Raw genomic sequence first — 20,455 nt, forward strand, 5'->3', positions numbered from 1 at the left:
AAAGACAGAGAGACAGAGAGTGACAGAGACAGAGATAGAGAGAGAGGAGAAACAGAGAGAGAGAGACAGAGAGAGAGAATGGGAGACAAGGAACTGGAGACGACTCTTCCGAGTATCTCTAAATGGAATAGAGACCTGGAACAACGGCTGGTGGAGATGTGGGTCAAGAGGAGGTTTCTAAATCACGGAATCACCCAGCAGAGAGCAGAACCTGGTCGTGCAGGAGCGAGGGGCAATGCGGAGCGCGGTCCTGGAAGGTGGAGGGGACGGCACCTAATGCACAGGTGAGGGTCTGGCTTAGCTGCGAGCAGGCGCAGGCTTCCCCTCTACAGGAGAGAAGGGCAGGGGGCATGGCACGGCGGCAGGTGGGAGCATGTGCCGGTGGAGCCGGGAGAACGTCCTTTCTGGCTCCTTCTATGTCCTCAGGGGACTGGGCACGCGTACCTTTCTGATGGAAGTGTAAATGAGCCTTTCAAAATCAGGCTTCCCAGCTTCTCGGCCAGGCCCCCCGGCCCGTAACAGGCCGCCTGGCTATGCCAAGCGCGCTCCGAGCAGGTGCTGGCGGGCTGCCCACCTGCTCGGACATCACCTCTGCTAGCAAGATAAAGTCATCGCAGTTTGGATTTTCAATAAATTCACTTCTCTATAAGGTATAAACAATTTATTTGTGAAATGCAAGCCAGTGAGAATTTACTCAAGATTTAAGCAAAGTTGCTAATGCTTAGGTTTATTCTAATTTTTTTTCATTAAATTTTAAGTAATGAGCACTACATTATACTGAGAGGGCTATATCCAAGTACATCTAAAATAATGGCAGATACACTGAAAATTGGCATTCCTGCCATCAACTGTGCTAAATCTTGAATAAATTTTCTCTGTTGCGTTTTTCAGATTGTTTATATTCTGTATAGAATTGAATTTATTAAACATTTAAACTGCAAAGTATTTTATGGCTGCCCTGTTCCTCTCTATTCCCTCTAAATCACACTCTCTCTCCCAAAAAAGCATTGCCATGCCATCTCTTCCCCAGTTTTGTACGGCTTTGATGATCTCTCCTGTGTCCCTCTTAACTGAGGTGCAAAAATGCTTCTGTTTGCTAAAAATATTTTGTGAAGCCATTGAAGAATGTTTTTTATCCCCTTATCCTTCTTCTCTCTCTCTCTGCTAACGGGCAGCTCGCCACCTCCTCTTGGGAACCGCTGCTCTCTGTGCCTTACGGTGAGAGCTGGTCCTTTAGGTAACAGCAAAGCCCACAGGGTCCTCCCCAGAGGGCTGGGAAGGTGCCGGTGCCAAGACCAGGGCCTGGGATTCCTGAGCGCCAGCACAGCGCAACCTTTGGAAAAACAGTTTTGCGGTAGCTAGCAAGAGACACATAAATGCTCAAATCCATTGAGCCAGTAGTTTCTCTTACACAATCAGAGAGGTGCACAAAGATTTCCGTTGATCGCAGCACTGTTCACAACCATGAAAGACCGGGAACAGCTCCACATCCACTGCAGGGGCTTGGCTGAGCGGGCCTGGTGCAGGCTCTCATGCAGCCATGACATGATATCGAGTTTAACACACGGGAACACGTTCATGCTAAAACTGTATGCAGGTTATGATCTTAAATCTTTAAAACTTTTATCTTCAGGGAATGACACAGTAGGCAAAAAAATGACACAGAGGCAAAAAAAACCAGCTTTCTCTGGGATGGAGAATATTGTGTAATTTATTTTTATGTTTCTTTGGTTTCCTATTTTCTATAATGACAGTGCTTCTCTTTTATAAAGAGAAAAAGAAATAAAGGATATAAAACAAACACAATGAAAACTGAGCAATCTTAGCTATTTTTTAAGGAAATGCAAATTAAAACTTTATTTTTGTCTCTACCTAAATAAGTGAGGAAATAGAGGGCACAAGAGTAAGTTTCCTGCTGAGCATGTCGTGTGGTTGCTGGTGCTTTCCAGGGTGTGTCAGCAGAGGGACCCTCAGTTGCCTAACAACGAGCCTCAAACAGCAGAAATGAGAGCAGGGTGTCGCGCATCCTTCGGGAACCCCGTGGCCCCTGTGGTTAGTGTATGTCTTGAAGAGAGACCGGGTAGCTCCAGATTTGCTAAGTGCTACTTCTCTCACTGGCTCTCAAATCATATCAACCTTGGGTCACCCCAACTACGTTTGCTAACTCCATATAATAAGTCATGCTGGAACCGAAGTTGTCCCCAAGGGCCAGGGGATGGGTGCAGGTGCAGAAGCAGATAATGCTCCAATTTTGTTCCCATTTTGAGGGCATCAGCAGATCGTCACTTGGGCTGGGTGGTAGCCAAGGTGGACCTCTCACAGCCAGGCTTCCCTGTTCCCAGGAGTAGCTGTCACCCTTGCAGAGTTTGGGGTGAAGGCTCTGCTTGGGCTTTGAGGAGCAGAATCTCAGGGTCAGCCCACCTGACCCTGGATGCACCGAAAGGGACGTTCCACGTCCCATCACCCAAAGCATGTCTTCTCCACACTTCTCGTTCGCAAGGTTCCCGGGAAGCAGTGTTTTCTCCCCAGAAGGTCGATTCACAGCATGGGATAATCCCACAGTGAGTGGGGTTATTCGGAAGGGGCGTGGAATTTACCCCAAGCCCTGGGGCAGCCCCAGGAGGCGGTCGTCTCCCACCAGTGGCCTCACCCCGTGGACGGCTCGGTCCACCCTCGCAGCTCCTGCTGGAGGCTGCCGAGAGCACTCGCCTCCGGGAATCCCGGTCGACTCTGCTGAGGACCCTCCACGCTGATGCCCCTTTCCCTGGGATCGTGCTTACAGGCCGCCGTCTCCAAACGCGCAGCTGGTGCTGCGTGTGGCTTGTTTTCGTTAAACTCGTGCTCAGTTATCCCCATGGCAGGAAGTGCAACCGAAGAAACATTTGACCAGAAGAAAGGAAAATACACCAAGGAAGGTGCTGTGAGATCTTCATTTGCTAAATATAGGGAACAAGGTAACTGTTTATCGACAGAGTAGTGGCGAGTTGTGGCACATGATCCTGCTGGAATATGATTCATTCATTCTCTCTTTCGTTGAACACACCTACTCATTTCAAGGGAGGTATTAGAATAGGATATGACTTCTGCCCTCGAGAGCGCAGGCTGGCAAAGCCTTCTAGAATGATAGCTACAGAACTACACGGAGACAGAACTATTGGGCCTATCGTTAAGAGGGTAAAAAGCCGCCTCGACTTCGCGATCGCGGTGCCAGAGGCGTGAGTGTGACCCGGTCCGGCGGCCCCTTCAGAGAAGGACGGACCCGTCGCCGTCGCTGGTGAAGTGAGTGAAGCTGCTGCTCTGGACGCTCTCCCGCCGGCTCCTCTGCGACTCCGACGGGGCGAACCTGCCGCGGACCCGCCGGCCACACAGCACGGCTAAGCATTTCCCGCACAGGCGGAACAGGTATTTTCTGAACTTCTCCCCGGCAAACGCGTAGATGAGGGGATTCAGGCAGCAGTGGCTGAAGGCGACCGTCTCGGTCACCACGAGCGCCAGCCTCAGGTCCCTCCTGACGGCACAGCTGGGGAAGAAGCCGTACAGCCTGAGGGTCTCCAGGAAGACCATCGCGTTGTAGGGCGTCCAGAAGAGGAAGAACGCGGCGACCACCAGGAGGGTCAGCTTGATGGCCTTGGCTCTCTTGCGGTTCTTGCAGGCGAGCAGCGTCCAGACGATCCTGCAGTAGCAGTAGCCCATGGCGAGCAGCGGCAGCAGGAAGCCGAGCACGTTCACCTCCAGGTTGCGGAGCACGGGCCAGACGCCCTGCAGCGCTTCTGGGTAGTCCCCCAGGCACTCGTTCTCCTTCTGCTTCGTGAACATGAACTGGGGCGCCGCCACCAGGATGGCCGCCGCCCAGACCGCCAGGCTGACGGTGACCCCGTGCTGCGCCGTCCGGCTGGTCATGGAGTTGGCGGCCTGGACAATGGCCGTGTACCTGTCGATGCCGATGACGGTGATGAAGAAGATGCCCGCGAAGAAGCCGATGAAGAAGAGGGCGGTGGTGAGCTTGCACATGGCACTGTGGAGGCCCTGGTTGCTCACCATGTACTGGACCCAGAAGGGCAGGGTGGCCACAAAGAGCAGGTCCGACAGGGCCAGGTTGAGCAGGTAGACGTCGGTGACGCTCCGCGGCTTGCGGCTGCTGGCGAGAGCCGACAGCACCAGCAGGTTGCCCGCCAGGCCCAAGACAAAGACCAGGGAGTAGAGGATGATGAGGAAGAGGCGCCCGAGGGCCACAACGTCGGTCACGTCGCAGGCCTCCGCCGCCTCGTCGTACGCGAAGTCTTCCCACGCCGCCTCGGGGGCCGGGGTGGACATGGCGAGGGCCTGGGCGGAAAGGAGAAGGAGCAGCTTAGTTCCATGAGGGGCGTCTGGGATTCCCCAGCCACCGGCCGGTGGGGAGAGCTCCATCACCCGTGCTTAATCCCCGCTGCGTCCCGGGACGACGGGGGTGACGGAGGAACCGGCTCTCGGAGTCAGGGGCCCAGCTAGCAATCGATATTTATTTTATTTTACTTTTTAAATTTTTAATTTTCAGATAGCGTTTGAATTGGGGCCTTTTGAAGCTTGAGCTAGATCACCTCTTCTCTGACTTTCAAACGTACCCCAGAAGGTAGTCAGCTCGGCCAGCGTGTGGACGGGGGAGCGTGAGCCACAGGAGTGGGAGGTCCTGGTCGAGAGCCCCAGGCCGTTCTCCAACGCCCCTCTCCCTTTGCCCCCTCCTCACCCTCTGGGCCTCCCTTTGCCTTCCCGTAGGAGGACCGGAGAGAAGGGTTCAGACCCTCTCCCCAAGCCCTGAGCCGACCACGCCTTCATCTTTACTTTTTGTTTTTTTGTTTTATTGACTGATTTTTCATCTTGTTTTTTGAGAGCCGTTTCTCTCCCTCTTCCTCTTGCAAGGAACCAGCCTCTCTCCTCTCTAGCAGGGACCTGCCGTGGTCACACGTTTCGGGGTGGCCAGCTCATTAGCACGGAAGTCCCGCAGTCTCCGCACAGCAGGGAGGCCGCTCACCCAAGTCCCTCGGGCAGAGGCGGCACGGCCGGCTCCCAGGGCTGCATCCTAAAGGGCCCACAGTCGAGGACGATGGCCGGGCGTGCCCCAGGACCCCGTCCTTGGCGGCCGATTCACCCCATCGCCAGCCCTGAGCTACGCGCTGGCCTGCTCCCCCTGAGCAGGACTGGAAAGAAGGACGTTTCTGCCCGGCCGGGAAGTAAAAGCTGCCCCTTCTCCTCCCTTTCCAGCCAGGCCTCACCGGCCACACGTCCCGGCCTCCCGGGGCAGCTCCTCGCACGCCGCGGTGGGTGGCTCTTCCTCTTCCTTCCGCGACCACAGGCAGGTGCCTCAGAACCCCCGGAGCGTGCTCCCAGCTGCCACCGCCTCCCGCCTGGCCGCAAGGGAAACCAAAGCCCATGCCCGCTTAACCAAGGGAGTTTTCACACCGCTGCGCCCGCGCGTGTTGGTTTTATCGAGATGGTGTGTCAGTTAGGGCGCAGATGCCTGAGAATGCTCCAGGATGGCAGGGTGAGGGCCCACCCAGCCAGGGCTTTGCTTCTTTCCCAGGCCCTGCTCTGCGCACAGCCATCGCGCAGCACCCACAGTCTGGCAGCCCCCCCAGGCTCTGCAGCCCCCCAGCCCTGCAGCCCCCAGCCCTGCAGCCCCCCCAGCCCTGCAGCCCCCAGCCCTGCAGCGCCCCCAGCCCTGCAGCCCCCCCCAGCCCTGCAGACCCCCCAGCCCTGCAGACCCCCAGCCCTGCAGCCCCCCCCAGCCCTGCAGACCCCCAGCCCTGCAGACCCCCAGCCCGGCAGACCCCCAGCCCTGCAGCCCCCCCAGCCCTGCAGCCCCCCCAGCCCTGCAGACCCCCAGCCCTGCAGCCCCCCAGCCCTGCAGCCCCCAGCCCTGCAGCCCCCAGCCCTGCAGACCCCCAGCCCTGCAGCCCCCCAGCCCTGCAGCCCCCAGCCCTGCAGCCCCCAGCCCTGCAGACCCCCAGCCCTGCAGCCCCCAGCCCTGCAGCCCCCCCAGCCCTGCAGACCCCCAGCCCTGCAGCCCCCCCAGCCCTGCAGCCCCCCAGCCCTGCAGCCCCCCCAGCCCTGCAGCCCCCCCAGCCCTGCAGACCCCCAGCCCTGCAGCCCCCCCAGCCCTGCAGCCCCCCAGCCCTGCAGCCCCCCCAGCCCTGCAGCCCCCCCAGCCCGACAGACCCCCAGCCCTGCAGCCCCCCCAGCCCGGCAGACCCCCAGCCCGTCAGACCCCCAGCCCTGCAGGCCCCCAGTCCTGCAGGCCCCCAGCCCTGCAGCCCCCCAGCCCTGCAGCCCCCCAGCCCGGCAGACCCCCAGCCCTGCAGCCCCCAGCCCGGCAGACCCCCAGCCCTGCAGCCCCCAGCCCTGCAGACCCCCAGCCCAGCAGACCCCCAGCCCTGCAGACCCCCAGCCCTGCAGCCCCCCCAGCCCGGCAGACCCCCAGCCCTGCAGACCCCCAGCCCTGCAGCCCCCCCAGCCCGGCAGACCCCCAGCCCTGCAGCCCACCCAGGCCCTGCTCTGTGCACAGCCATCTCTGCAGCCCACCCAGACTCTTCTGGAAACCACAGGCTCCAGGCTTTCCAACCTGGGCCATTGCAGGCTGTTAAGGAGTTTTCAACCCCAGAAAACTGTGGGGGGTTTCTTTGTTTTAGATCAGAATGCCCTTTTCTCAGAATGCAACCTCTAGCTGTGATCTTTTTTTTTTTTTTTAAGATTTATTTTATTTATTTCTCTCCCCTCTCCCCGCCCCTGTTGTTTGTTCTCTGTGTTTATTTGCTGCATGTTCTTCTTTGTGCGCTTCTGTTGTTGCGGCATGGGAATCTGTCTCTTTTTGTTGCGTTATCTTGTGTTAGCTCTCGGTGTGTGCATTGCCACTCCTGGGCAGGCTGCGCATGGGCCAGCTGCACGTGGGTCAAGGAGGCCCGGGGCTTGAACCGCGGACCTCCCATGTGGTAGACGGACGCCCTAACCACTGGGCCAAGTCCGCTTCCCTCTAGCTGTGATCTTAATAAGGTTTAAGGGGAGTGGGTGTAGCTCAGTGGTTGAGCCTGCTTCCCATGTACAAAGTCCCAGGTTCAATCCCCAGTACCTAAAAAAAAACAAAAAAAAAAACCCAAAACAAAACAAAAGCTTATGTTCAACTGTGTAAAATTGCAGATAAGCATCCTTTTTTTTTGAGGTACCGGGGATAGGGATTAAACCTGGGCCCTCATATGTGAGTAGCCAGTGCTCAACCACTGAGCCCTCAGCTACCCTGAGTTGGTTTTATCATTTATTTTACTTGCTATTTGTTTTTTTGTTTTGTTTTGTTTTTTTCAGGAGGCACCAGGAAGTGAACCTGGGACCTCCCGTGTGGGAGGCAGGAGCTCAACTGCTTGAGCCACATCTGCTCCCACTGACCATTTTTGAGCTACAAAATTGTCAGTTTCATATGGTTCAAGCTGATACAAGGGGAGCCTAGAGAATTACTCCATCGTGCATGGAGCTTGTGGCAGAGGGGGGCAATCTTCCCAGACACACTGCAGCACAGAAAAATCCCTCCTGTGCAGGAGGGAAAATCCTTTGAGGTGCAGAAGTGTTTAATTTTGATGAGGTCCCATTTCTATTTTTCCTTTTGTTGTTTGTACATTGGGTATACGTTTTAAGAGACCATCACCTCCTACAAGTTCTTGTAGATGTTTGCCTATATTATCTTCCAGGAGTTTTATGTTTAGGTCTTTGATCCATTTTGAGTTGATTCTTGTGTAAGGAGTGAGATAGGGGTCCTCTTTCATTCTTTTGGCTGGACATCCAGTTCTTCCAGCACCGTCTGTTGAAGAGTCTTGTTCTGTTACAGAAAAATCGACTCGGTAGGCTTATCGAAAATCAGTTTTTTGCATTCAAGTCTGTTTTATCTAACACCTGTATAGCTACCCTTCTCTTTTGGTTACTATTTGCATGAAATATCTTTTCCCAACCTTTCACTTTCAGTCTATTTGCATCCTTGGGTCTAAGGTGAGTCTCCTAAAGACAGCACTTAGATGGCTGACATTTTCTTCTCCGTTCTGTCAGCCTGCGTCTTTTGATTGGGGAGTTTGAATGTTATTACTGTGAAGTCATTACTTATTTCAGCCATTTTATCCTTTGACTTTCATATGTCGGATCTTATTTTTTTCCATCTTTTTACCTTTTTGGCTATGCTTTCTGATCGTCTTCACTTCTACAGTTTCCTCTAAGCCTTTCTCTCATCTTTTCTTTTTTGGCTGCATAACTCCCTTTAGTGTTTTCAGCAGAACTGGATTCTTATTTACTAACTCTCTTAGTTTTCTGTTTATCTGTAAATATTTTAAACTCACTATCAGATTTGAAGGACAGTTTTGCTGGATAAAGAATTCCAGGCTGGTAGTTTTTCTCTTTCAGTACTTTAATTATATCATACCACTGCCTTCTTGTGCTCATGGTTTCTGAAGAGAAATCTGCACTAAGCCTTATTGGACGTTCCTTGTATGTGATGTTTCACTTTTCCCTTCTTTCAGAATTTTCTCTTTATCTTTGGCATTTGGCATTCTGCATATTATCTGTCTTGGAGTAGGTCCATTTGGATTGATTCTAATTGGAGTCGGCTGTGCTTCCTGGACACAGATACTCATGTCTTTCATCAGACTTGGGAAATGTTTGACCATTATTTCCTCAAATACTCTTTCTACTTCTTTTCCCTTCTCTTCTCCTTCTGTAACTCCCACAACATATATGTTGGTGCACATTGTGTTATCATTCAACGCCCTGAACCCCTGCTCAATTTTTTCCCCATTCTTTCCTTTCTGTTCTTCTTTTTTCTTCAGTTTCATTTTTTTTCCTCTGTGTTGCTGATTTTTTTCTTCCATGATTTCAAATCCGCTGTTGTATGCCTCTACTGTATTTTTATTTTCATTTGTGTCTTTCATTCCCATAAGCTATTATTTTTCTACCCAAGATTTCAAAATTTTCTTTGTGCTCATTCAGTGTTTTCTTAATGTCTTTTATATCATGTCATCTTCAACTCCATGATTTGATTTAGGATATTGTCTGAACCTCATTGATTAGCTGTTTCAGGTTCTGCATCTCATCTGGAGCTTTGATTTGTTCCTTTGCCTGAGTCATGTCTTCCTTTTTCTTTGTATGGCTTGTAAGTTTTCCTGATGTCTAGGCATCCGATTGTGATCCTGAGTTTACTCTGGTGTTCAGTTTCTCTCTCTTGCTTAGGGATTTCCTGCTAGGGAGCTGTGTGCTACCGCTGTGTTTTGACTCTGGTTCAACTTGTTCTAGATAGTTAGGATTGCCCATTTAACTGCTCAAACCAGGGTTAAGGAACCAGTCATGGGGTGCAGGCCAGTTTCCAAGGGTCTTGGAGAGGGGGCAGTAAAGCCAACTGCTTTTTAAAAAAAATTTCACTATGGCATTGATTTTTTTCCCTTTATTTTTTTAAATGTTACATTAAAAAAATATAAGAGATTCCCATATACCCCCCCAACACCACTCGTCCCACATCAACCCCCCACCACCACCGTGGCACATTCATTGCATGGCCAACACACCCCGGCGCACCGGCGCGCCACGTGGATAACATTGTAGTTACCCTCTTGGTTATTATTATTTTTCCTTTTTCATGCACTTTTCTGGTCCAGCCAGCAGACGGCACTCTTGGGCAGACCGCGCGGCGCAGGCTCCAGGTGCTGGGGGGATGCACTGCGGTGAGCCCGGGGGGTGGGGCAGAAGCCGTGTCCTCAGGCAGGCCCAGCCTCACAACAAACCTTCTCAGAGGCTGCGCTCCTGCCTCCGCCGCGCCCTCCCCCCGCCGCCGCCTCAGCGGCCAGCCGGGGCGGTAGGGGCGAGTCTGAGAAGGCAGATTGTCTTGGCTCCCTGCTGGCTCTCAGGGTGGACAATGTCGTGGCCGCTGCAGCGCGGCAGCCCGGGTCCGTGCCTAAGATGGAATTTGCTGTAGGCCGTGCCCCTCCCTCTGCCCTGTCCTGGGGACGAGGACCCCGCAGCCCCCCAGTCCTTCGCTGCAGTCACAGACGGCTGGCTGTTTGCTCTGCAGGTGGGGGACGGGCGCCCGTGGCCACCGCAGCTCTACTCACCGGCTTCCCAGCCAGCCGAGTCGCCTTTCCTTCGCCCCCTCTCTTCTGGATGGTGACGCGCCTTCCCCTGGAGCCTGGCGCTCAGGGCAGCCCTCCGGACAGTCTTGCCTGTCCTCCAGCTGTTCTTTCTGGGAGAGAAGGGGTCCCTCCGCCTCTCCAGTCCTCCGTCTTCCCAGAAGTCAGTTCTCTCAGTCCTTTTTTTTCACAACAGACGGGAATGTGCCGACGTCATAACGGGGTTTGAGGAGGCAGATCTCACCCAAATGCGTGAAAACCCGCCCATCACGCTTATGAACAACAGACAGAGTCATGCACGACCTGCTGAGGCAAAAACAGCTGCCTGGGGCGGCGTCCTCCCGTGCAGAGCTCACACAGACGTGCACGCCGCTGGGGGCCTCTCGGTGGCCCACGCCCAGGAGCTTGGGGCTCCGAGTCCAGCAAAGGTGCTAGAGCTGTCCCGGGCCCGAGGGTCCCCAGCCTGAGCCGGCGGGGGAGCTGGTCTGCCCAGAGCGGGCCTGGGGCAGGAGCCGTGGCTCTCGGGCCCCTGCTGGTCTGGGGAGCTGCACCCAGGGCCTTCGAGGTTATCATGAATTGTCACACCACCCCTGTTTTTCAGAAGAGGAAACCGAGGCACAGTGAGGGAAGAGCCTGGCTCCTCACACAGCTGCAGGCGAGAGGGCAGGACTGCCCCCCACTCCCCCCCCAGACCTGGGCCCGAACCCTGGGGGCTCCGACCCCAGCAGGGGCCGAGACAGAGGACGCTGCAAGGGGCCGACAGGGTCGCGACGTGGAGGGCGGCAGGGGCACCCTTGCCCCTTTCATTCCTTTTAAGTGAATTTTATTTAAATACCTGTTTCTTCTCCCTTTTAAAACTCTTCCAAAAATTCACAGGAGCAGGAGACATTTAATGTGAAAAAACTCTCAGATCTGTGTAATTCTATTTCTTCCACTCCTGGGAAACGTTTGTTCAAACCACCGCATTTTAAGAGCTAAGCTCCGCATAGTTTTCTATAAAAAGCTCAGTAGAGTCTGCTTCCCCTACCCCAACTATCCAGATACTTAATATCTGCAATAGCTGGAAATATCCCCAAAATGATTTTTTCCACGAAGAACTGCTCGAACCAAAGGCATCTGCTACATACCTTCCATTTAAAAGAATACACCTACTTTCTCATAAACCGACCTGCTCACCCTCCGGCCCTGGAGAGTGACCGCATGGGCTTGTGGGGGCACGAGCACGAGATGACGTGTCCGCGGCTAATCGGGGCCTGGCCCTAGAGACGCCTCGTGCTCATGGGGTGTGTGGACTACCGGTCACCAGTCGTTCAGCGCCTGGAACGTGGCCGCGCGGCCCACAGGAGGCCACATCAAACCAAGGCTGATCTGGGGGAAGGACGACAGAGCACCTGCTCCAGACGTGCCGGGGCGGGTCTCTGTCCTGCTACGGGCGCTCCCGAGACAAACCGCACCGTGGGAGGCCAGGGAGGCTGGGGGACGGGCAGCTGCTTGCGGGAGGCGCCGTGGGTGGGGCCTTGTGAGGCGGTGGGCCGACTGTCTGAGGGGCACCCTGAGGGGCCGTGACCGGCACAGAGGCGGGTAGAAGGAGGCTCACTTTTCCTCCTAAGCCTTTGGAATTTGTGACCGTGTACACACGGTACCTATTTTGGATATAAAAATGTGCTCCATTAATTTGGGATTTCAACAATAAAATTTAACGAAAATATCTATTAAGTATATGAACGAAGTTAAAATACGTAAGTAAATAGCCTCTGCTGTGCGTGCTTAGTAAATGCGGCCGCTCCAGAAGGGGTTAGCACCTCAGCCTGACGCGAGTAGACCCTCCAGGTGGTCGGGGGTGTGGCAGGCTGGGAGGGGGACAGGAGCCCCCAGCCCAGCCTCTGCCAGCTCCGCCCTCCCCCACGGCCGGGGTCCTCCTGGGCCTGCAGGCTGCTGCCGGACGAGGGCCGAGCCAGGCCCAGAGCAGAGGCCCCGTGGACGTCTGTGCAAGGACAGGCCCGTGCCCTCGGCTTTCCTTCCAAAGAGCTCGGTGGAGCGGTGGGGCAGCACCCTACGAGGCCCCACCCCCCGGGGAGCGGGCAGGGCGCACGGGCCCTTTGGAGCACGGCCAGGGGCTCTGAACAGTCAGGGGCTGGGGGTGCCTGGCGTGCTAAAGGAAAGGGCGAGGAGGAGGGAGACGCACAGCCTTACGCCCCGGAGCCCCAGGGGCCGGCTTGGGCCCACCTGCCCCGCAGCTTGGAGAGTGGCTTTGGGGGCAACCGACTCCTGCACCGCGCCGCGGCAGCCGCCCCATCGGGAAACAGGGACGGCGGGCGTGATCTCGGCTCCCTCGCACACGTGAATATCACGACTCGGCTGCCACTGCCTGAGTCGTGGGTGACGCGAGGGTCTCCCCGGCTGGGAAAGGAGGCCGAGGGCCGCTCGCGAGCCAGTTCAGCCCTTGTCAGACGAGGGCCCAGATGCGGGGCTCGGCTTGCCCCGGGGGGAGGCGTCCTTTAAGGGTCTCTCCTTCCCTGAGTCGTTCTGCGGAACGTGACAGCTGCAGGGAGGGGGCCCTGGACTGGGTGGACCTTTTATTTCTGAATCCTGAGATGTCCAAGGAGGTGGGTGAGCCGAAAGATAAGGCCCCTGGCAGTAGAGGGGTGTGAGGCTGGGGGAGACCAAAGGCTGATGGGGTTGACCTGGCTGGCCCCTGAGGCTGGCCCTGGACTGCCTGGCCCTGAGGACACCAGAAATCAAGTGAAAGACTCCAATGAGATGAGCCTTTGGGTGTCTCCTCTACTCAGCCGAGTGTCTGGGTGTGACGCAGACAAAGGCACCAGGAGCAGAGGCTGCAGTCTGAACTTTGGGGGGTGGCCGGCAGGAAGCAAATCCCCTCTGGGCTCGTCTCAGGCCTCCTCACCCTCTCATTTCAGCCAAGGTTCCACCAAATGGCGCAGAGCTGGGAGAGTTTAGGCTGAACCGAGAGGCCGAGAGGCCGAGCTTTGAGTGCTCATGCCCAAGTGGAAACGATTTTGCACGCTCTGCTTTGTAAGACTGCCGGCTGCCCCCCGCTGCCAGGCTGTCCTACTTCCCCCAGCCTGCTTCCTTTTCTCATGCCTGCTCATTAATTTTCTAACTTTTATTTTGGTCACCATTACCCATTGCTTCCCAACAGCTTCCCTTTTCTGGACTTCCTTTCTCACTTAAGTGACCCAAATCCATTTCTCCTTCAACCCAACATCCTGGTTTCGCTGCTTTCCCCTTCTCCTCTGCCCGTGTGCTGCTCGCTGTTCTAAGTCGCGCCCGTCTGCGTGGGCGTCTCGCCCTCCTTGGCCTCCAGCCTTCGGGCCCCTACAGAAGGCTGGCTTGAGTCCCGCCTGAGGCCGCGGAAGCTCCCGGGGCTTTGCTTTTCCCTTGGGACCATTGAGACTGGAGAATTGCTGGCACCCCAATACAGCCTTTCCCTGTGGGGGTGCCGTCACCCTGTTAGGGCTCCAGAGACCAGAGTTCTTACAAAGCCCCGCTGAGGAGGGAAGAAGCTCTGGAGCCTGCTCAGGCGGGCGCCCCACGGGACGTGGCCACCCCCGTCGTGCAAAGAGCACACGGCGACCCTGCGAGGTCTGGGCAACGGAGCCAGGATTTCAACACAGCTGTGTCTCTCCCCAAAGCACACGCTCTGTGCTGTACGGGCTTGCCCTCGGGGAGGGGACTCTGAGGTTATTGCAGCCTGCTTGTCGAGAGCTAGAACCTGCAAGTAGCGGGCGCCTGCACAGCTCACCAGGCTGGCCTCCACGTCTCCTCGGTCTCTCCCGTGGGCCACAGAAGCCAGCTGGCTGCCCATTGGTGCACGGCCCCTGGGGAACGAAGGGGGATTATTCGCCTCCCCATCCACTCCTACGTGCTCTTCAAGTCCAGACTGAGAATCTAGGTCTCGTCAAGGGAAGTGAAAAAATTGGGGTCATTTTCTCAGAACGAGAAAAAGCCTGACGGGTAGACTTATTTCCTGCCTTCAGATATACGACCGTGGTTAGAAGCCTGCTTCGTAGGGGCCCGTAGGCCCATCTCTGCCTCAGTTTCCCGATGTGTCAAATGACTGCATTGGACCAGACCATCTGGGGGCCTTGCCACGTGCCACGGCCTCTCGGTGAGGACGAAGCAGAGGGGCAATCGTTCAGCGCAGCCTGAGTCCTAGGTCACGAAAGAGGGCTCTCGTGCAGGAGAACCGGCTGCCGGGTGGCCTCTCCGGGAACAGAAGGGCCCCGGGGCTCACGAGGCCCTGGCCTGAGTGTGTCCAGGTGGATGTCCCGAAGCCTGACAAGTCTTTAGTGCGACCCGGAACTAGACAGAAAGGTTCTCAGAGGGGCTGCCGAGCGCCCGCTCCCGGCCGTTGAACAGCCGCGTCCTGCCTTCGCCCCCTTTATGATGACCGCCGTTTTCACGACAGACCCCCTGCGTTGTCTCCCACCCCCGTGCAAGTAAACTGAACCTCTAATCCTGGCAGCAGGTGAACCCACCTGAAACAGTACGGCACGGCCTGCACGCTGGAGTGTTATACAGAGCAAATGGACACCCCAAGCGAAACAAAAGGAAGCAACACGACAGCAGCAGGAGAAAATTCAACTGGGGTGAACGCCTCGGGCTGGGGAGCTGCCCCTTTGGGAAACCTGTCATTGTTTAGGGCTGGAAACCCCTCCCTCTCCTTTCCTCTTCAAAGTACTGAACGGTGTTTATATCTGTCAGAGTAAACTGTGAGATTTTGAAAGGAAACGCTTCATAACTTTTCAGGTAATTGAAGATGAAATGGACTTGTTTATTAATCAATTACTAATTAAGAAAATATCCACTGAGCATTTTTTACTATACACTGGGCACTGCGCTAAACCTGAAGAGGCAAGAAGTGTAAGATACAGTCCTTGGAAGGTTTTATTATTGTTTAATAAGATAATATAAGAAAAGTTATGGGAAACCCAAGGCTATGTGCCCCGTGGGGTCTGGGGATGAGGATGGAGACGATGTAACTGAGAACTTGCCATTTGAGCTGAGTCTTAAAGGCTGGGAGGATTAAGCATCTCCACCTCCCTGTTAGCTGACCTGGGTAAGTCCAGTGAACCAGAGAGTAGGAGTTGCAACTCCGCTGAGGCTCAGGGCCCAGCTGGCACATGGACAGTCCAGAGATTCAAGTCTCCTGAGCATACACCAACCCCAGCGCCAACCACAGGTCCAGTAAAAGTGACAGAAGAGGCATGTGCAGAGAGGTCACATCTGAGTCCAACTCCATCACACTCAGGAACACAAATTCCAACTGCCACACCAGGGAACCAAGAGAGCCGACAGCTGCACGCAGGAGAATTCCATGCATCAGCCATGTGGGATCTACACCCCTCTTGGGGTAGAGGTGGAGTGGACATTGCCATCCCAGGGTCCTCAGGATGGAGGAAGAAAATATGGACTAGAGTGGACTTCCTGGTGTTCTACTATAGAACTATTATGACTCTAGTAATAAGAGAGACTGTATCACTGATGTGGAGACAGTGGCCAAGGGAGTTGCTGAGGGCAGAGAGAGGGAAGAAGAGGTGTGATGTGGGGATATTTTTGGAACTTGGAGTTGTTAAATGATATTGCAGGGACAGATGCAGGATATTACATATCCCGCCATAATCCACCGAATGGACTGGGAGAGAGTGTAAACTACAATGTAGACTATTATCCATGCAGTGCAGCAGTGCTCCAAGATGTGATCACCAAGTGCAACGAAGGTGCCGCAACAAGGAAGGGGTTTGGTGATGTAGGAGGAGTGGGGTGGGGTGGGGAGTGGGGGTCTACGGGAACCTCTCATATTTTTAAATGTGACATTTTGTATGATCTACGTATCTTTAAAAATTGAATTTTAAAAACCTAATAAAATAAATAAATAAAGGCTGGAGGAGTCTTTCGGGGTGGCCCGAGATGAAGGTGGGAATGGGGGGGGGGCGCGGAGAAGTCAACCTTCTGGGGTCCTGGGCCCAGGCAGAGGGGGGTGAGGGGACCTCAGAGGAAGGGCGAGGGGTCGGGCTGGGAGGCCGCGGCTTCTGGAGAGCCCCGCTCGCTTCGGTGCGCAGGAAGCCCCGGCACGCGGAGGCCAGGGTGGGGACACAGAGCAAGCCGAGGCCGGGAAGGAGGAGGCGGCCGGCGGCCGGCGAGGGGCCTTGCGTTCCTCACCAAGGAGCTGTGAGGAAAGACTTCGAAAGAGATTTTTTAAAAGGTACTGGGTGTCCCGATAGCTACACAAATAACTCTTGCTCCCAGAACTCCAAGTTGTGTCCAGTGGAGACGCAGCTGATAACTGCCCTGCGGACTTGGGGCTTGTCTGTGAGCGCACGTCAGCAGCTCCGGGGGGTCTCGTCCACGCGGCTGTCTGGCTGCGGTTTAATCGCCCCCCTGCTGCAGAGGTCCCCCGTGTGGAGGGCTCAGGTCTCCCGTGGGCGGGCACGCACGTGGCTCTCGGCGTGGGCTGGTTTGAACCACGTTTCTGCAGCTCCATCTACACCCCAAGGCGGAGTGGAAGAGGCCAAAGGAGGCGCGGAAGCACAGCGGAGCACATGTCGCTGTGAGCCGGCCCACGGCCGTGGCAGCCTTGAAGGGGCAAGCGCAGGGCCACGTCGGCCCTAGGAGGAGCGGTGAGGCCTGGGCAGCAGAGTCCAACCCGCCCTCTGCGGGCAAGGCGCATGGTCGGCAGGACGAAGGCGAGCGTAAGACCACGCGAACCTTAACCCTAAAGAGGCTTCTAGCAGGGCGGTGTTTGGGCAAAAAAGCGCCTAAAGGAAGCTACGGACTGCATGGAAAGCAACGTATCAATATTTTTCTACCAATTGTTAAAAAAAAAAACCAGGCGACACAGCAGGCCTAGGGTATGTGTCCGTGTAGAGAGAGGTCAAAAGCAGGCAGGGGTCGATCTTAATACACACTGAGGTGGAAAACTGTAAGAAAAGGTGAGGAAGAAGTTCCATAAAGGCCTGGACCGTGGCTCTCTCTGGTTTGCGCCAGGAAGGACGGGGAGGCTCTGCGGTGCAGCGGCTTCTCTTCCTGGCCGCAACGGGGGAACTGCAGGAGATCAATTTACAACAAATTGCTCGCCTGGTCACTGTCCTCTGAGTGCATTATATGGCGCAATAGCATGAGGTTTGAGGAAAGGAGCAAAAAGGGCCTGGAGAGATGTTTAAACAGACGTAGCCAACGCCCACACCCTACCGAGACTGACAAGCTCTACCTAGTTGCTCTTTGGCCAAATGGGAAGATGGTGGCGGGGGTGCCCGCTGTGGCCGGAGAGCGGGGTGCCCAGGGGTGGCGGCTGTGCTCAGCCTGCACGGAGCGAGGCCGATCGAGGTCCAGCCGGAAGCCTCAGCCTCCCTTGAATCTCCTTGGCAGAGAGTGGAGCAAGAGCGCACCCCTCCAGAACGCCCCGGAAAAGTCAGCGCGCCTGAGCCGCGTCACTGCGCCCCGGCTGCCTGGAGCGCTGCTGAGCCTGCCGAGGGGGGCCGAGGGCTGGCCCGGGACGGGGTTCTTCAGCAGCTCTGGCGTGCAGGGCCAGGCGGGGTGTCACTGCCTCCAGCGGGGAGGGGAGGGGGGGGCGGGCGCCTCTTGGCTCCATCGTGCGGGGAAGGCAGCGGAAGTCGGTTCTGAGCTGTCCAGAGCTGACACATCCCTTCCTCTCTTGTCCCCACAGCCCTGAGTCCCCCCCGCCTTCCCTCAGAAGCAGTCGGTATTCTTAGGGCACCTGAGCTTTCTGGGCCTCAGTTTCCCCAAGATGACAGCATGTATCATTTCTTGATCGCCAAACAGGGGCCGAGCGCTGTGCTCGCACTTCAGACGCCTCGTCCTTCCTGCTCACAGAAGCGGCACCTGCACCCATGGCCGGCTTCACCGGCCGCCAGCTCACGGCCAGTGTCCACGTCTCAAGCCGGGCACGGAGGCTCAGCAAGGTCAAGGGTGTGCCCAGCTGCCAACAGCAGCTCTGAAGCGGGGAGGACAGCGGTTCCCAGGCAGGGCTGGGGTGGGGCTCTAGGAGGTCGGCATGCGGCTGGCACGTAGTAGGTGCCTCTTCCCGGGGGCTGGGTGAGAGCCAGGTCCCACTGAGGCGAAGAGACCAAACTGCGTGGGCTGGGGCTGCTTCCCGCCCCGACTCCTCCGTGAAGATGAAGCCAAGCGGAGAAGGCTCAGGTCAGACGCCTGCCCGGGCTTCCGGAGCCGGTTTCTCTTCTCCAGAGTCCTCAGCCCACGGCCCTGGCCGCCCCCTGCCCAGCCCACTGGCCCTCGAGCTCGGCTGCCCGGGCGTCCTCCCCCTCTTCTCCCAACGCCCCCTGCGCCACCCGGAGTCCTGAATCCCTGCAAGTTTCCTTCTGTGCTCGTTGCACAGTCCACGTCTTCCCAGTTCCTTTTGGTGTAATCTTTTTCTACCTCAACAGGTATTTGAAAGAGAAAAAAGTGGGTGGCTTTCCTAAAGTCCCTAGCCTTTCTCTGGACGCAGCTGTGAGCACCTAGGGCGGGCTTCCCAGGGCTTGCGAGGCCGTGGTTGCCGGGCAAAAGCCAGCGGTGAGAAGTGAAACGCCTCCACTTGGGCTGCATGTACGGCAACACGTGTGTGCTCATAGTTTCTTTCTGAAGACTATTTTCACGATTATAACAGTGTATATTAATACTGAACACCAAACTGTGCCAGCAACTTAGTAAATAAATCGTTTTCATTATAAATGCAATGTATTAATGCAGGGAGATGTCGCCAAAGAAAGCACAGAAAACACAGGAAAAACTCCATCCACAGTCCCACCGCCCAGCAGCAACCACAGCCACCTGCCAGCTTTTCACCTTCCAGTCTCTGTGCATGCTGTATACAAATTGTAAGAAAATAATGCATCTGCATTTAGAAAACTTTTCATTAGTAAATTTTCAAACATAAAAGCAGAAGAACCCCGTGCCCCTGTCCTCCGGCTTCAGCAGTTAGCAGTTCGTGAATGTTCATCTTTCCCTACTTCCTTCCTCCTAGATTACTCTCAAAAATCCCAGAGGTCATTAATTCCACCATTAACACCTAAGGGTCATCTCTAAGAGATAAGAGCTCTTATTTTTTTAGGTACAACTTCAATGCCGTTTCTCATCTTTAATAATTAACAGTCACTCCTCGAGATCACCCAGGCGAAGGCAAGCCGGGAGCTCCTCTCCCGGTCCCCGAAACGTAGCGGAGGCCGGAGCACCCGGTGCCTGTGGAGCATCACAGCCACGGCATCGTGCCCCAGCCCGCCCGCTGCCCTGCCTCGGGGCATTCAGGCTGCACTTCTCCAGGAAAAGCATTTTTGGCAAGGAAGGCAAACCTACGCCACTGACCCCTCTGACCCCTCTGACCGCCGCCGGCCGCGCCCCCGCCCGCCCACAGGTGCCCGAGGGCCCCGGCTCCTACCTGGGCCGGGACGGGAAGCTGGGGTTGCACCCTTCAGCCGCCTCCGCGCACTGCCGCTGCGCTTCCCTCCCCTCCGTCAGCATCTTTATTTGCCGCGTTAGCCAATACTGTCTGGTTTCCTGTGAGGTCGACTATCTTTAGAAGCCGCCACGGGCGAGCCCGGCACGTCCAGGGAGGCCAGCGCACCACAAGCCTGGGGACGGGCGGGCCGAGCCTGGCACTGGGGCCGCCCTCCCGGGACCCCTTGGCAGAGGGCAGTGCGCAGGTCCTGCGGCCGCCCAGCCGCTGCGTCCCCGCCGTGGGCACCTTCAGGGCCCCCTGGAGCCTGCGCTTCCTGCCCACGGAAGGCGGCCGGGGTACAGGCCTGGCAGCGCTGGGGTGCCACAGCCCGTCTGCCCGGCGAGGCTCGGCGCGCTGGAGTGCCGAGAGCTGGGGGAGCGGGGGAGCTTGAGAGGCGGGTGCAGGCACTCGAGAGCGGCTGCCCCTGGGGGTGCTGGGGAACGTCTCCTCCTCGACTCTCTGCCCTAAGCCCCAGGGGCTCCCTAGGCCCACCGGTCAAGGACCGGTCAAGGCTTGCCCAACAGGCACGGTGTCCACCGCTCGCTAGCCCGGAGTGCCCTCTCCCCGCCGCCCTGGCTCCCGCACTCCAGCCGCCAGGCGCTGGCTCGGCCAGGCCGCCTTCCTGCGCCCCGCCCCAGCTGCGGCTCCTGCTCGAGGCCGTCCACTGCGTGGCCTCCCCTCCACGCCTGTCTCTCTGCCTGCCCGGCCCGTCTTCCCAGGAATAGGAGACCGTCTCCAGCCTGTGCCCAGAGCTGCGGTCAAGGCCTCGGGGGTATCGCGTGCACCCCACCCTGCCAGGCCTCAGCCTCTGGGGCAGCCCTGACCTGGTCAGAGCCTGGCCCACCGGCCTGAGGACCCC

General features: G+C 56.5%; 2 protein-coding genes and 1 non-coding gene across 5 annotated transcripts in view; 1 reads left to right on the forward strand and 2 right to left on the reverse strand.

Moving 5' to 3' along the window:
* CCR8 (C-C motif chemokine receptor 8) overlaps positions 1-20,455 on the forward strand; it is a 189,511-nt gene that overhangs the window by 93,655 nt on the left and 75,401 nt on the right. The gene's annotated exons all lie outside the window — the stretch shown is intronic.
* On the reverse strand, positions 1,694-19,960 carry CX3CR1 (C-X3-C motif chemokine receptor 1). Of its 2 annotated transcripts, none has more exons than XM_058288364.1 (2): positions 19,537-19,960; positions 1,694-4,323 (listed from the first exon to the last, which is right to left on the reverse strand). In XM_058288364.1, exon 2 carries the CDS (start codon positions 4,312-4,314, stop codon positions 3,244-3,246), a length of 1,071 nt encoding a protein of 356 aa, XP_058144347.1. In that variant the 5' UTR covers positions 4,315-4,323; positions 19,537-19,960; the 3' UTR covers positions 1,694-3,243. The 2 variants fall into 2 exon arrangements, with proteins under 2 accessions (XP_058144347.1, XP_004455946.2); XM_004455889.5 differs by lacking the exon at positions 19,537-19,960 and adding an exon at positions 10,107-10,398.
* On the reverse strand, positions 10,312-10,413 carry LOC111763552 (small nucleolar RNA U13). The gene has a single exon (XR_002796399.1). It is a non-coding gene; the product is annotated as a small nucleolar RNA U13 (small nucleolar RNA).

Source organism: Dasypus novemcinctus, chromosome 26, assembly GCF_030445035.2.
Source record: "Dasypus novemcinctus isolate mDasNov1 chromosome 26, mDasNov1.1.hap2, whole genome shotgun sequence".
In the NCBI taxonomy this organism is placed as follows: Eukaryota; Metazoa; Chordata; class Mammalia; order Cingulata; family Dasypodidae; genus Dasypus; species Dasypus novemcinctus.